The following is a 17,035-nucleotide window of genomic DNA, read 5'->3' as shown; positions in this document are numbered from 1 at the left end:
AAACACAAAATGTCAAAGATGTCTGCCTTGTTAGATAATTATCACACTTGCCATGTGGGACAATTATATTTATAGCTATAGGTTATTATGTGGAGGGGGGCGGGTCCATCTTTCTGATGAGGAGATATGCTTATAGGGTTGGCCCTTGGATGGTGTCTGGGAATGTGCATTTTCACATTCCCTAAGAGATGAAATTGCTTTGTCTGGCTAGGGCATAGAATCATGCTTTCCTTTTGAAATTTTGATATTTGTTGCTGTTCCTGTGTGACCAGCGCCCCCATATAAAATATTGATCTGTGAGTCATAAGCAGGTTTCCCTGGGCAGAAATATTGTAGACGTTACCATATTTCACTGCTATAGAAAGAAGCATGTTCTATGTGATCCCTCCCAGAAGAAGGAAGAGAACATAGGAGGCCATGAGTTTTGTCATACTCCTATCGATGTATCTTTTCCCCTTAGTAAAAATAAATTATAGCCGCAAAAGCATTATGTGCTATTTATTACATTATTGTTGCCATTATTGCCATTTTTGTAAAATTATATCCTAGCAATGCATTTTTGAATATTCATGGTCCAAAAGACACATAAAGGAATGACAATACGATCTAAGAAATCATACCTATTCACTGCAAATATTTAAAGACTTGAATATTGCATTCCTGCAAATTGCTTTAAAAGACACCTTTGAAATTATCTGAAAGCACTTATATTGGGGGGGGGGGAGGAGGGGGGAATGCCCTTTGTCCTAGTTTTCCAAATTCAAAAAAAATCTGCCAAAAAAATTGTTAAATTTGAATAAACAATGCAGTATAATTTAATGATTATTTTATAATATTCTTCGCTTGCTCCCAAAAGAAGGAGGTTAAACAAATGACCTTGATATGCTGAGCTCCTTCATATCACTTTGATTTAAAGTGATACAATCAGACTGGCCAGTGTGGTTCAGTGGTTGAGTATTGACCTATGAACCAGAAGGTACGGTTCGATTCCTGGTCAGGGAACATGCCCGGGTCACGGGCTCGATCCCCAGTGTCGGGTATGCAGAAGGCAGCCAATCAATGATTCTCTCTCACCATTGATGTTTCTTCTCTCTCTCTCCCTTCTTCTCTGAAATCAATAAAAATATTTATTGATAAAAATATCATTTTAAAAAAACAGATGTACTTGTAAAGTATTTTGAAAATGAACAATATCTCAAAAAGAAGTCACTTGACAAATATTCTATATGTAAAGAAAATATTCATTTACCTCTTCAGATTTCTTCTTTAGCTGTTTTTCAAACTTTTCCTTATTTCCTTCCAATTGATTCAAATGCAAGGCAAGTTCTTCCTTACAAATTTCCAATGCTGAATCTAACTGTCTGACCTAAGCAGCAAAAATTCGAAACAGGAAAATCAACTCATATTAATAAGTGTTTATTATATGCTCAATATTTTATAGATTTATGTCCTAATGCTAATTCACTGCTTCAAACAGTGAATATATAGTCAAACTTAGGACATAAAATATGAATACAGAAGAGATTTACTTAGAAACTAACTTTTTCATTGCAAACTAGGAAACCAGAAAATGGAGTTGAAGAATAAATAGGACATGAACAAGTGAGAAAGGTCATTCCAGGAAGGAGTATGTTCAGAGTTAAGTCTCTGTAAAAGGGAATGGTGAGAAGCTGGCAGGAGCTCAGCATATCAAGAGTATGAATTTGTTCTGTTCATCAGATTTTTTATTCATTTGATTTTTAGATTCACTTGTTGATAGATATGTATTTGTTGTCACTTTGTTGTTCATAAACTGGTGAATGTTATAGAATCAGGGGCATGGAAAGGGAGCAGACTGACAATTCTTGGGGGGAAGGGGATATGGAGGGTGCAGAAAGAGAATGGACAAAGAGCTTATACCTATGGACGAGGACAGTAGGGTGGGGGTGGGGGGCAAGGGCCTGGAGTGGGGTGGGAACCGGGTGGAGGGGAGCTATGGGGCGGGGGGGGTGGGGGGGGAAGAGGAACACATCTGTAATAATCTGAACAATAAAGATTTAAAAAGAGAGTATGAATGTTAGAGATGTGTATTTGGGGGAGAAGGCAAGATAGAGAGGCCAGCCATCAAGAACCTGTAAAACAAACACTCTAAAAGGAAAGCAGTATTTGAGCCTACTCCTTAAGTTTCCTTGATCAAGAAAAATAGCAAAGTGAGTACAAACTGTTATATTGTGCTAATGCAGAAGTCAATAAGAAAATGAAAATGTTGTCAGCCTGAAAGCTGCTTTTGCTTTGAATCAGTGAAAATAGTTTTAGAAAGGCAGCAATGTAACTTGGTTCAAGGGTTTTACAGTTGCAAATGCTTAATATAAAGAGAAAATTAGCAACAAGTAACCCAAATCAACAAATCTATTTTTTGAAAAATTAATTCAAGAGCCAGTTTGCATACATGCTCTATCTCCTATCTGCTAATAAGATTCTTGTCTTGGTCCTTTCTTGTCCTTACAGTAATATAGTAATTTTGAGCTTGTCGGGTATTCTCTCTCTCTCTCTCTCTCTCTCTCTCTCTCTCTCTCTCTCTCTCTCTATTTTTATTGATTTCAGAGAGGAAGGGAAAGGGAGAGATAGAAACATCAATGATGAGAGAGAATCATCTATCAGGTGCCTCCTGCACGCCCCTCACTGGGGATCAAGACCACAACCAGGGCATGTGCACTGACAGGGAATCGAACTAGTGGGCTTCTTTGTGCCTTGGGTGGATGCTTAACCACTCTGAGTAACACCAGCCAGGTCTCTCTCTCTCTCTCTCTCTCTCTCTTTTAAATATATTTCTTTATTGATTTAAGAGAGAGGGAGGAAGAGACAGAAACATCAATGATGAGAGAGAATCATTGATCGGCTGCCCTCCGCACGCCCCCCACTGGGGATCAAGCCCGCAACCTGGGCATGCACCCCTGGCCGGAATCGAACCCAGTACCCTTCAGTCTGCAGGCCGACGCTCCATTCACCGAGCCAAACTGGCCAGGGCATCTCTCTCTCTCTTAATAGCATCCTATTGTGAAAAAAATCTAAACAAGATAAGCAGAAAAAGAAAAAAATGTTCCATCAGATACTATTCTGTATCATGAAATTGTCCTTACAATTCTTATTTCTAAAAAGAAAATCTTGACACAGATTTCAAAGATTGTCCCTAGAGCTTGTGAATGTAACCATCAACAGCTTTAAAAGCTTGTAATTTTGAACGATTATTTTTTGTTAATAAACTGTTGCCCTCATAATAATTTTTAATTAACATTTGTTTATGAAAGGTATAAATATTTGCAAGTTTTCTTTCTTAAGCATGAGAATGAGCACTGGTACTTGTGTCATCTTACACAGAGAAAAATAAAATCTATGACTGTCAGAATATCACTACATTGATAATTAATAATGTAAAAACTCAGTCAGACAAGATTCATCACTAAATGTTAAAACCAATGGTTATAAAGTTGTTGAGGATCAAGGCCTTTACAGGGTCTCCAAGAATTATTGCACATTTTTGTGTATTAATTATAATGGAAAAAATGTGCCCTTAAAACAGTGAGATCTGGAATAACCACCTTAAATAAAGTGTAAAGACTGGTAATGCCAATAATGGGGTGATCAGACATCATGGATCTCCTGATATGAAGCAGTGGGAGGAACACAGTATAACCCATGTGGTGTTCTAGTTGACTTAGACTTTTCAAAATATTTAAGTGTTATGAAGAATAGGAGACAGTGAATTTAGGGGAATCTAAAGAACCAAATGCAACACATAAACTATAATTAAATCCTAGACTGGGGAAAAGAAAAGGAACAAAGCAAAAGCAGTGCAAATCAAGGTTTTACCAGTTATACAAACCCCCTGAACACCCCACTCAAATAAAGAGTCTAATTCAGAAACAAGGCCAGGAATAGGGTGATGCAAGGAAGGTACATAGAGGTTAAAATTTAAAGAGGCACTTAGGGTCATGAAAGTTCTGACCCTTCCACTTGTATGACCCTAAGAGTAAGCATCTCCTTAAATTTTGCGCTAGAGGCCTTTCCCTTGCTTCACCGTAGTTCCATATTTGTTCTATAGGTCTGTGGCACAGCAGATATTCTGCAAGTCAAACAAGTTCCCAGGGGATGCTAATGCTGCTAGTCAATGTTTGAGCATACTTTGAGCAACAAGGCTGTAAAAACATTTTTAAATAATTGGGAAATTTTCAGTATGAACTGTGTATTGTTATTGAATTATTGTTTACTTTCTCTGGCATATACAGGTGGTATGGTCCTGAAGGAGAAAGTTCCTGTTCATAGGAGATGCAACTTTAAGTATTAAAGGCACAAAGTGTTATGACATCAGCAACTTCTCAGGTAATCTGTCAAAAAGGGAAGTGTGTGAGCAGGGGGAAGGGATATTGGGTGGATGCAAACACAAGGGTGTGTATGCATGTGTGTACAGAGAGATGAAGTGAGTATAGCTAGCACTTAACAAACAGTGAATCTACAAAGATGTTCTCCCTACTATTATTTCAATATTTTTGTAGAATGAAATTTAAAAATTAATAAACCAATTAAAACTAATAAATAATAAAAAACAAACATCCACTACTCCACTAGATTTCTTATTTTTGAACAGAGCTTGAGAGTCTGAATCTCATATAAATAAACATCATTACGGTATACAAAACACTTACTGCTCTGATGAACCAAAAACCTACTCAGGGGTACAACCTGGGGCAACTGGATGGGAGTTCTACCTATCCTTTCTTCAACAAAAGCACCTAAGCTCTTCTTCTTTCCCCTTCCCCCCACTTATGACTTTCTTTTTTGAGGGGATCTAGAGTGGAAAATAAAAACAAAACAATAAATAAATAGAATCTAAATCTAATAAACACTCTCAATTTTCTATTTAATAGCAGGCTAAAAAATTACTTTAATTTACTGATTTTCTTATTACTTGTTTAGAATTTTCCCATCAATTTTCTAGCTCTCATTAAGCTAGAAGCTGCATCATACTTTTCTAAGTGATACATTTTTAAACTGGGCCCTGGCTGAGTAGCTCAGCTGGTTGAAGCATTGTCCCAATACGCTTGGGTTGCAGGTTCAATCCCAGGTCAGGACATATGCAAGAATGCATAAGTAAATGGAAGAACAGACTGATGTTTATCTTTCTGTCTCTCTCTTTCTTCCTCTCTCTCTCTAAAAATCAATCAATCAGTTAATCAATAATTTAACCCCTAGCTGGTTTGGCTCAGTGCATAGAGCATCAGCCAGCGGACTAAAGGGTCCCAGGTTCAATTCCGGTCAGGGGCACATGTCCAGGTTGTGGGCTCGATCCCCAGTAGGGGGCTTGCAGGAGGCAGCCGATCAATGATTCTTTCTTATCACTGATGTTTCTATCTCTTCCCCCCCTTTCCCTTCCTCTCTGAAATCAATAAAAATATATTTTAAAAAATAATTAAAAAAAAAAACAAACCAAACTTTAAACTGATCCTAATAACTCTCCTGCAGCTAGAAAATTCGTAATTTTTTTATGCAAAGAACTAATTAACGTATGCAGAAGGGCATAGCCAAAAGTCGGGAAGCAAAGATGATAATGACATAATCAAGAAAAGAGAACTAGATTTCAAACTTCTTTTTTATTGCTACAAATATCCAATATGTTAAGACTCATTTAGCCCCAGCTGGTATACTCAGTGGATAGAGTGTCAGCCTGTGCACTGAAGGGTCCGGGGTTTGATTCTGGTCAAGGGCACAGGCTTGATCCCCAGTAGGGGACATATTCTCTCTCATCATTGATGTTTCTATCTTTCTCCCTCTCTCTCTGAAATCAATTAAAAAAAAAAAGAATCATTAAGTATAACTTCAGTTATAAGAATTTTGTTTCTATTTCAATGACAGTAAAACTATTAAAGGTACCAAGGGAATAAAACCCAACATCATAATTCATTCTTTTGTTGATTTCCTTCCTGTCTCTTACCTGGCTATTAATACGCAGAAATAACTTATCAGATGACGGGCTAGATGTGTTAGGTGGTTTAAAAAAAAACAGGAGTTAAGTGGCAATATAAGTTTTATTTAATAAAATTATTTCATGCCCACAACCTTTGTACAGTAGTGATTTTTAATATTAATTATCTTAGAGGTTAGTTTTACATGAAGCAATGAATTGACATGGCATTAAATATTAAAAGTTTAGAAAATACTATGGGAAAGTTATGGATAAACATATAATTGTGTTTACATGGGTATACAAGGTCACAAAATGGATTAAAAACCAGACAAAAGTACTAGTACTATACAACACCAATTTTTAAAATTCCTTTATATTCAAGCCATATATGACAGAATAAAGATAGCAGTATGTTTGGATCTATTTTTAATACTAAAAATGCAAATGAGAAAATATTGAATACATAGTAATTACATATTAAATTCTGAGTAACTTAGCATATACTAAGCATTTTATGTACCTCATTAATCTGAATCTCACACTATTGTTATCCTTATTTTACAGATAAAAAAATTAAAGTTCAGAGAGCATAAATAACCTAGCTAAGGTTATGTCAGTTAGTAAACTGTGAAGCTAGAACTGAAACCTAAGTCAATTTATCTCCAAAGCCCATGCTTTTAAGCATGAAGATATCTTAGTCACAAATCGTATTTTATCTGGAAATTCTGAGTTTATCCCCTAATTAATCTTAAAACAGGTAGAAAGAAATAAAACTGGACTGCTTATAGTTTCATCTCCTTTTACTTTCACTGTTAATTCTTTACTAGTAATATTAACAAGTAGCTAATGTTAAAAAAAATTTAATGTTAAAAAAATGGTTAGATAATATAAAAAAGCAAAAAAAAGAGGTTAGATAATATACAAACTAAATTATCAACTATCAAGTAATTAAGACCAATACTCACATTGAAGAAAATATATTTACAGAAGCTAAGTTCGTTGACCCAAGTAAAATCTTTACCTTTTGATTTTTATATTGATAATTTTTACAATTTATAGAAAAAAGTGAAAAAAACCACAGGAATGTCTCCATTAAGAAAAAAAAATTTTAAGCATTTTTATTATCCTCACCTAAGGATATGTTTATTGATTTTTTAGAGAGAGAAGAAGGGAAAAAGGGAGAAAGACAAACGGAGAGAGACATCCATGTGAGAGAGAAACATCGATCGATTGCCTCCCAAACACACCCGACCAGGGATCAAACCTGAAACCTAGTTACGTACCCTGACCGGGTATTGAACCCACAATCCTTTGGTGTATGGGACAATGCTCCAACTAACTGAGCCACCAACCAGGGCTAAGAAAAATTTTTTAAAAATTTCTTTAAGTATTCGCATCCTAACCTTGATTGTTTCTTCAGATACTTGGTTCTGTAATGCTTTCAAAGCTTCATCTTTCTTCATATTTTCCTTTTCCATTTCCTGAAAACAGATTGATAAGCAAAAATATAAGTATGGTTATAAATATTTTAGCATTACTAATGTGCTGTTTAACAACTGATAAAGGTATGTTACAGAAACATAAACTTAAAATACTACTCAGCTTTTAAAAAGCGTTTTTATAAAGATGGTTTTACCCTTTTGCTTTCTGTCAACAGTCTGTCTAGTGATTCAAGATGATGCTGCTTGCATATTATGTCTTGCTGCAACATGGACATAGTCTTTTCTTGCTCTTTAAATTGCTGGTCTTTTTTCTCTAGTTGAGATTCAAGCTTAACATAAAAATAAGATTTATTAATTTTCATGTCGAATTTTTTAAAATTTTAAAACATTTAAATATATAAAAAGAAATATAATTCATGTTAAATTACTGAAATTACATATATTTTTGCATTTTACCAAATTTCCTTTCGTTTCCCTTCTTTTAGAGAAGAAATGAAATCACATGCCCACGTCTTATCCCTTTACTCCTTCACCAATACTAGACTGAAATTGAACTGTATCATTCTGTGGTGTTTCATTCTTACACATTTTTTGTGCTTTTAATATATGCATTTAGTGCTATAAGCTTCCCAGAGCTGCTCTAGCTGCACCCCACAATTTTTATGTTGTGTTTTCATTTTCATTCAGTGTGAATTGTTTTAATTAACCTTGAGACTTACTTTTTGATCCATGGATTATTTAGAAGTGTGTTGTTTAGCTTCAAGTATTTGGGGACTTTTCAGATATCTTAATGGTTTCTAGTTTAATTCCATTAAAGTCAGAAGACATTCTATGTATGATTTCAATTTTTACATTTGATAAAGCTTTTTTTGACCTAGGGTATGGCATACCTTAGTGCACATTTCATGAAGGTACACTGGAGAAGAATGTATATTCTATTGTTGGGTGAAATATTCTATAAATGTCAATTAGGCTAATTTGATAAACAGTGGTGTTCAGGTGAGTTCTATATCCTTGCTGATTTTTAAAAAATATTTTTTTATTGATTTTAAAGAGAAAGGAAGGGAGAGGGAGAGATAGAAATCAATGATGAGAGAGAATCATCAATTGGCCGCCTCAGGCATGCCCCCTACCAGGGATCAAGCCCTTAACCTGGGCATGTGCCCTGACCGGGAATTGAACTGGTGGTCTTTGGTTCATAGGTTGACACTTAACCACTGAGCACACTGGCTGGGCTATCTTTGCTGATTTTTATGGCTACTTATTCTGTTGATTACATAAAAGAGTAGTGCTGATGTCTCCAACTATAGTGTTGGATTAATTTCTTTCTCCTTTCATACTTCTTCACATTTACTCCATGTATTTTCACCAGGGGGCAGACGCTCAATTCTTTTGTTAGGTACCTACACATTTAAGGCTGTTTGAACCTTTTATCACTATGTAATGTTCCTCTTTTTCAACTGCAAGTTTCTTTCTTTTGACATCTACGTTGATATTTATATAGCCACTGCAGCTTCCTTTTCTTTGCCTGGGACATCTTTTTCCAACCTTTTATATTTAACCTATCTACTACATCTTTATATTTAACACAAGAGGCCTACTGAACGACATTTGCAGTCAGGGACCCCTCGGGGGATGTCCGACTGCTGGCTTAGGCCTGCTCCCCTAGGCATTGCTCTGGAGGCAGAAGAGGCTCCCACCAACCAGCTTCTGGCTGAGCAGTGTTCCCCCTGTGAGAGTGCACTGATCACCAGGGGACAGTTCTTGCATTGAGCGTCTGCCCCCTGGTGGTCAGTGCACATCATAGCGACTGGTCTTTCCATTCTTCGGTTGATTTCCATATTATGGTTTTATTATATAGGATGGATTTCTTGAAGAGTATATATATATATATTTGAGTTAATTTTTTAAATACAATCTCACATCTTTTATTTGGTGTATTTAGAACATTTACATCTAAAGTAATATTTGAGCCCTAGCCTGGTAGCTCAGTTGGTTAGTGTCGTCCCATATACCAAGGTTGCACGTTCAATCTCCAGTCAGGACACATATAAGCAACCAATGAATGTATAAATTAGTGGAGCAATAAATTGATGCCTCTCTCTCTCTCACTCTCTAAAATTAATAAATTAAAAAATAAAGTAATATTTTATAAGACTGGATTTAACCAGTTAACTGCCACAATATTTTGAATTTAATTAAAAAAGGTCTGCCTCTTGTGTCTATAGACGCTTATGGTGTACAAATGGTTAAACATATCATTTCATTATTAGTTTTCTCTTTGAATCCTGTTTTCCTTCCTGTTTCTACTGTCCAGTCTTCTTTTAAATATATGAATATTTTCAGAATCCTATTTTATCTATTGACTCTTTACTATGTCATTTTTAGTGGTTTTGCTAAGATTATAATATACATATTTAATTCTTCATACTTTGCTGAGAATTAAATTTTGCCACTTGAAGTAAAATGTAGAAACTTTATATAAATATATATCCCTTAACCTCCTCTTTTATGTTGTAGTTGTCCAGTGTATTACACCAACATATATTAAAATCTCAATAGACAATGCTATAATTTTTTTCTTCAAATGTCTTAAAACCTTAAGAGAAGAAAAATAGTGCATTGTATCTAACCAAATAGTTACTGTTTTTGTTGTTCTTCCCTCACTCCTGAGGTTCCAAGTTTCCTTCTGGTATTATTTCTTTTTGTTTGAAGAACCTTATTTTGGAACAAGTACACTGGTGGCAAAATCTTTAAACTGTCCTCCATCTAAGAATATCTCATATTCCCTAAATAATATCTGTGCTGGACATTCTATGGTTCATGGATTTTCTCTTTCAGCACTAAATGTTTTCTCTTCTAATCTTCATGGTTTTTTATGAGAAATCTACAGTAATTTTAGTATTTGTTCCTTTATATGCAATGTGTTATTTCTCTGGATGCTTTTAAGATATTTTTGGTTTTGGTTTTCAGCAAGAACTTTGATGTATTTTAAAGTTGTTTTCTTTGATCTAACTTCTTTGAGCTTGTTAATTTGTAAACTTATTTCCTTCTATTTTATTTATTATTTATTTTTTAAAAATATATTTTATTGATTTCAGAGAGGAAGAGACAGGGAGAGAGATAGAAACATCAATGATGAGAGTCATTGATCAGCTGCCTCCTGCACGCCCCAACTGGGGATCGAGCCTGCAACCCAAGCATGGGCCCTTGACCAGAATCAAATCCGGGACCCTCTAGTCCACAGGCTGACACTCTATCCACTGAGCCAAACCAGCTAGGGTTTTATTTTATTTTTAAATATGTTTTTATTGATTTCAGAGAGAGGAAGAGAGAGAGAGAGGGATAGAAACATCAATGATGAGAGAGAATATGCCTCTACTGGGGACTGAGCCCACAACCTGGGCATGTGTCCTGAGCAGGAATCGAACAGTGACTTCCTGGTTCATGGGTTGATGCTCAACCACTGAGCCACATGGGCTGAGCTATTTCTTTCAATAAAATTGTGAAGTTCTCAGTCATTATTTCTTCAAATATTTTTTTTGGTACCAGTCTTATTCTCTTCTCTGGGACTCTGATGACAGGAATGTTAGACCTTATGATATTGTCCCAAAGGTCCCTGAGGCTCTGTTCATTTTCTTCCAAATATTTTTTTTTCCTCTCTGTTGCTCAGACTGAAGAATGTCTATTGCTCTATATTTCAAGCTCATATTTTTTTTCTCATTAGCTCCATTCTGTTATTAGGCATATACAAATGATACATATTTTTACTTAGCCTTGTGTTCTTGGTCTCACACCTTTTTCTTTACTTCTGTTTTTACTATTTACTTTCTACCCACAGTTAAGAGTGCTTCTATTCTCAACCAATCTTCAAGCAAGTGATATCTCTAGTGGAAAAGAATCTATAGAATCACTCTTAGTTTGGTAATGTGAAAAAATAATGATGGGGGGGGGTGGGTAAGGGCTGGGAGAAGGGGGGGAATGGGAGCTATTTGTACTACTATCAATAATAAAAATACATATTTAAATTGGAAAAAAAAAGATTAAAATTGAAATGGCAGGAGTGCTATATAAGAATGTATTTAAAAATGATCCAGGCCCGGCTGGGATAGCTCAGTGGTAGAATGTTGACCCATGTACTAAGAGGTCACTAGTTCAATTTCTGATCACGGTACATGCCCAGTCTGCAGTATCAATCCCCAGCAGGAAGCAGCTGATCTTTTCTCCTCCCTCCTTATCTCCCTCCTCCCCTCCCTCTCTTTCTTCCTTCTTTCTCTCCTCTCTCTCTCTAAAAATCAATTTTTAAAAATCTGTTGTTCTTTATTTAAAAAAAAAAAAGATTCAGAAGCAATGGGATTCTGATTATAGTCCTTGCCAGTAACTTTTTATGTCTTTATTTCCTCAGATATTAAAAAAAGGAAGTTGGACTAGTAATGTTAAGGTAACTTTTATTCTATATCTACTTGTAAAAAATATTAATGTCTTACTCTTTCAATCTGCTTTTCCATTTCTTTATGCTGTTCAAGATGAATTTTCTTTGCCTTTTCAAAAGCCAAACAAATTTTCTCATGTTCTGTGTTGATATTGGTTTCTAGACTTCTTATCTTTTCATTCTTTTCCTAGGAATACAAAAACACTTGAAAAGAATTTAATTGAGAGGTAGTTTTACATAAGAATATATTAGTAAAGCATTATATTTGTGATACTCTATTCTTTAAAGATTCATAGTAGTTAATAAATCAAACTTCAAAAATATTTAAATACTGAGAGAAACCAAGATGGCAGCATAGCTAAACACTGGAAATTTCTGCCTCCCACAACAACTTCAAAAATACAACTAAAAGACAAAACGGACATCATCCAGAACTACAGGAAGGCTGGCTGAGTGGAAATTCTACAACTAGAAGGAAAGAGAAAAGCACACTGAAACTCAGAGGAGCTACGGAGGTGAAGTGCAAAGGTACGGAGGCGCATGCGGCAAGGGCTGGCGACTGAGGACGTGGCTGTCTTTGTGAATCAGGAGGGAGTCACAAGCCCCTGACTGCTCTGAACTCTGGTTCCGGGAAGTCTCTGGGGACCCTGACTCGTGCGGGGAGAGACTGGATGGTCTGGCAGCAGGCAGAATTTGAAACTCGAGGGCGGCTTTCTCTCGGAGGTGCTTGCAGCAATTACCGGGACACTGAGACTCGGGGCCCCTTAGGGCTGGGCTGAGGATCAGCCATAGCTGCTTGCTCCGCCCTGTTGATCCCCTGAGACCCCACCCCACCCAAGCTGCGGCAGAGGCTTTTGCATATGAATGACCTAGCCCTTTGCAATCTAAAATTACCTAACAAACTGCAGCTGGGCCAGACAGACCCAGAACTTCAAAGAGAAGGTCCAAGGCCCCACAGCAGCTTGCACTGCTTCACAGCTGGGCCTCATCAGGGAACCTCCAAACTCCAAAAAAGGAAGGGGAATCTGCAGTTCTCTTCATAGCTCCTGCTGGGTAACCTCAGGCAGAGGCTAAATTAGCACCTCCTTAGATCCAAGAGACACTGTACCCAGTGGTCAGAGGGGGACCATCCAGATTACAACTCCTCAGATCCATAAGGGACATACTCAGGGCGCAGACTCAGTGAGCACCAAAGCCCCACTGAAGCAAGTCTTTCCCTAGAAGGGTGTCTTCAGCACAGAAGTTCTCCCACCATAGACACAGCTGATTCTCACTGCCAATTGGCCTGGAGGTCAATTCCTCCCAGTGATACCTACAACAATCAAGGCTTAACTATAACAAGACTGTGCACAAAGCTCACAAAGGGATGCACCAAGAGTGTCCACCTTAGGTAATTGGGGAGGCTGAGCCACTGGGCCCTATAGGACACCTAGCACACAAAGCCACTCTACCAACACAGGGAAGCAGTCAAAATGCGGAGACAAAGAAACAGGACACAAATGACAGAAATGGAGGCAAGCAAACTACTGGATATAGAGTTCAAAACCACACTTTTAAGGTTTTTCAAGAACTTTCTAGAAACCGCCAATAAATTTAGTAAGACCCTCAAAAAGTCTGGTGAGACCGCCGATAAATGTAGCGAGACCCTCAAGAAATCTAGTGAGACCCTTGAGGTTATGAAAAAGGACCAACTAGAAATTAAGCATACATTGACTGAAATAAAGGATATTATGCAGAGTTCCAACAGCAGACTAGAGGATCGTAAGAATCAAGTCAAAGATCTGAAATATGAAGAAGCAAAAAACACCTAACCGGAAAAGCAAAATGAAAAAAGGATCCAAAAATACGAAGATAGTGTAAGGAGCCTCTGGGACAGCTTCAAGCATACCAACATCCAAATTATGGGGGTGCCAGAAGAAGAGAGAGAGCAAGATATTGAAAACCTATTTGAAGAAATAATGACAGAAAACTTCCCCTACCTGGTCAAAGAAATAGACTTACAAGTCCAGGAAGCGCAGAGAACCCCAAACAAAAGGAATCCAAAGAGGACCACACCAAGACACATCCTAATTAAAATGCCAAGAGCAGAAGACAAAGAGAGAATCTTACAAGCAGCAAGAGAAAGACAGTCAGTTACCTACAAGGGAGTACCCATACGACTGTCAGCTGATTTCTCAACAGAAACTTTGCAGACCAGAAGGGAGTGGCAAGAAATATTCAAAGCGATGCATAGCAAGAACCTACAACCAAGATTCTTCTACCCAGCAAAGCTATCATTCAGAATTGAAGGTCAGATAAAGAGCTTCACAGATAAGGAAAAGCTAAAGGAGTTCATCACCACCAAACCAGGATTATATGAAATGCTGAAAGGTATCCTTTAAGAAGAGGAAGAAGAAGAAAAAGGTAAAGATACAAATTATGAACAACAAATATGCATCTATCAACAAGTGAATCTAAGAATCAAGTGAATAAATAATCTGATGAACAGAATAAACCGGTGATTATAATAGAATCAGGGGCATAGAAAGGGAGTGGACTGACTATTCTCGGGGGGGAAAGGGGTGTGGGGGATGCGGGAAGAGACTGGAGAAAAATCGTGCACCTACGGATGAGGACAGTAGGGGGCGGGGGGGTGAGAGCGGAGGTGGGGTGGGAACCGGGTGGAGGGGAGCTATGGGGGGAAAAAAGAGGTACAACTGTAATAATCTGAACAATAAAGATTTAATTAAAAAATATTTAAATACTTATTAAAAAGGCAAAATGGTTATTTTAAGAATTGTATAAAAATGAGAAAATTAAACTACTTAAAAAAACTGTGAAGCATTATCAATGGACATAAGTCACTGGGGGGTAGGGGAGGCCAGGGGATTGTCAAGGGCAGGGGGAAAAAAAGGACACATATGTAATACCCTTTGTAATACTTTAAGCAATTAAAAAAAAAAAAGTGAAAAAACAAACAAACTGTGAATATCAAAGAACTACTATTATTTCCTTCAACTCTACTAGTATAAAAATGAGAAAATGCACGTAACAATTGCATATAATATTAACCTAAAGATATGAAAACAAAAAAGAAATAATGGAAGGAGTTTAGAATTTATACTTTCCTATATGATATATTTTATAATAATAATACTAAAACAAACATGCTGTCACGAATTAAGTGCCTTAAAGTCATGGTGAATTTGTAGCAAAAAAAAAAAAAAAAAAAAAGGTAATTTTTACCATAAGCTCCTGTTCAAGTTCCGCATTTTTTGCAGCAATAGAGGAATAAGCAACTATTTTTTCCTCCAGCTGTTTCTCTAGAGTTAAAAGTTGAGAACATTTCTTTGTCATCTAAAAACAGATCAAAATGAAAAATTATTTTAAAAACCTACTTTAAAAAATGAGTTACAATTTAGAAGAAAAACAAATAATGGAGGGTAGATCAGAGATACAACGCAGCTCGTTTCATCTATGTAATACATAAGCAATTTAATTCAGACCCTCTATGTCTAAGTAGGATTACACCTTAACCCATTTCTTAAAAGAAGCTATTAAAAACTAAAATTACTATAATAAAATGTTAACAATAGTTATTTGATGATAGAATTATCAATGCTTTATTTTTCCTTTGTCCCTTTTTGTATTTTCAACAAGATTGTGCTAATTTTGTAATTTTAAAAAAAGTTATTAATCTTAATACTTGATAATTTTCTAAGTAAGCTAAAGCTATAATTACAGACTGACTAAATCTCCTTTTCCATTACTTAAGCAAGCTCCTATCCCACAGGTCTTTTTCTTGGCTACAAACTTTAAGATGAGAGTTCAGACATTTAAAAAGTGCCCCCAGAGATAACGGCAGCCCCTGGTTTGAAGGATGAGTATAACAGACACCTGTGTTCTGTGGGTCCACTATGACCTAATGAGTTATCCTTGTTCTGACCTCAATGGGATGAAGATCAGATACTCACAAAACACACATTATCCCCTTTTCAGAATGTAATCCACAGCATTATCTGTACCAGATTCATAAGCAGTTTTTTTTAAAAAAAATTCACATCCCTGAGCATAACTCAATATCTGCTGAATCAAAATCACTATGATCCAGAAATCTGCATGTTTAATAGGAGTCTCAGGTGGCTCTGCTGTTTGCAAAAATTTGAAATCCTCTATTACCACTATTTTTCTTCCAATTGCATAATCCAAATACTTTACTAGTACATGTGTATTAACCACATTAAGTTATACTTAGAAGAAATAAGAGTATAGCACAGTATAAATTCCATCAAATTTTAGATCTTTTAGCACTCTAAAGTGTATTTTCCTACTTTTAACATAGGTTATAAAGCAAATGTTTCCAAACAAAATTTTAGAAAGAATTTATAAATGGGGGGATAAGGACACATATGTAATACCTTAATCAATAAAGAAAAAAAATAGAAGAATTTATAACTTATGTGGTTCCATTAATATTTTTAAATGTATAAAACTGGACTTACAAACATACAATTTTTAATAAAAACCTACAATAATATATTTTTTCTTGTATGAAAATGTAGCCCATATAAACTGTTAATTCAAGCTTACTTCACTTTCAAGTTTGCTAGAGTTTGAAGCTTTCTCTAGCAGCTCTTCTTGAATCAGCTGAAACTGACTAGTTCTGTGGGCCATGTTAACTTTCAAATCAGAATTCTCAGCTTCTATTTGCATCAACTTAGTACGGAGTTCTTCTATTCCAGAAGCAAGTTTTTGCCTCTCTCTTTCATATTGCTTGCTCACAGTATGTTGATTTTGATCTTTTATACTTTCTGCTAGTAAAAATAAGAGGAAAATTATTCAGTATAAATTTCAAAAAAACCCTATTAGAATGTTAAAAGATTTAATCATAAAGTTTAGTTTTTGATCTAAAGAATAGTAAAGGGAATGGAGGATGAGATATACATGAAGGAAAATATAATGAAGCGAACATGGTAAGTACAGTACTTTCTAACTTAAATACATAATAAAGTGGGAATAAGTTCTTTTTAGAATCACTAACTTTTATTTTTTTTAAAATATATTTTATTGATTTTTTACAGAGAGGAAGGGAGAAGGATAGAGAGTTAGAAACATCGATGAGAGAGGAACCGCACCGGGGATGTGCCCGCAACCAAGGTACATGTCCTTGACCAGAATCGAACCCGGGACCCTTCAGTCCACAAGCGGATGCTCTATCCACTGAGCCAAACAGGTCAGGGC

The 17,035-nt window shown here is 36.1% G+C and overlaps 1 protein-coding gene across 1 annotated transcript in view; it reads right to left on the bottom strand.

The window, feature by feature from the left end:
- The window catches only part of CCDC18 (coiled-coil domain containing 18), a 113,667-nt gene that overhangs the window by 54,744 nt on the left and 41,888 nt on the right, over positions 1-17,035 (bottom strand). Inside the window, exons 11-16 of the mRNA XM_036348470.1 lie at positions 16,385-16,608; positions 15,041-15,151; positions 11,871-12,002; positions 7,578-7,712; positions 7,345-7,422; positions 1,250-1,366 (exon numbers count right to left, since the gene is read on the bottom strand). Coding sequence (XP_036204363.1) covers positions 1,250-1,366; positions 7,345-7,422; positions 7,578-7,712; positions 11,871-12,002; positions 15,041-15,151; positions 16,385-16,608 — 797 coding nt within the window. The remainder of the gene's footprint in view (positions 1-1,249; positions 1,367-7,344; positions 7,423-7,577; positions 7,713-11,870; positions 12,003-15,040; positions 15,152-16,384; positions 16,609-17,035) is intronic.

This window comes from Myotis myotis, unplaced genomic scaffold, assembly GCF_014108235.1.
Source record: "Myotis myotis isolate mMyoMyo1 unplaced genomic scaffold, mMyoMyo1.p scaffold_m19_p_2, whole genome shotgun sequence".
Classification (NCBI taxonomy): domain Eukaryota; kingdom Metazoa; phylum Chordata; class Mammalia; order Chiroptera; family Vespertilionidae; genus Myotis; species Myotis myotis.
This window is presented reverse-complemented; position numbering and strand designations above follow the sequence as displayed.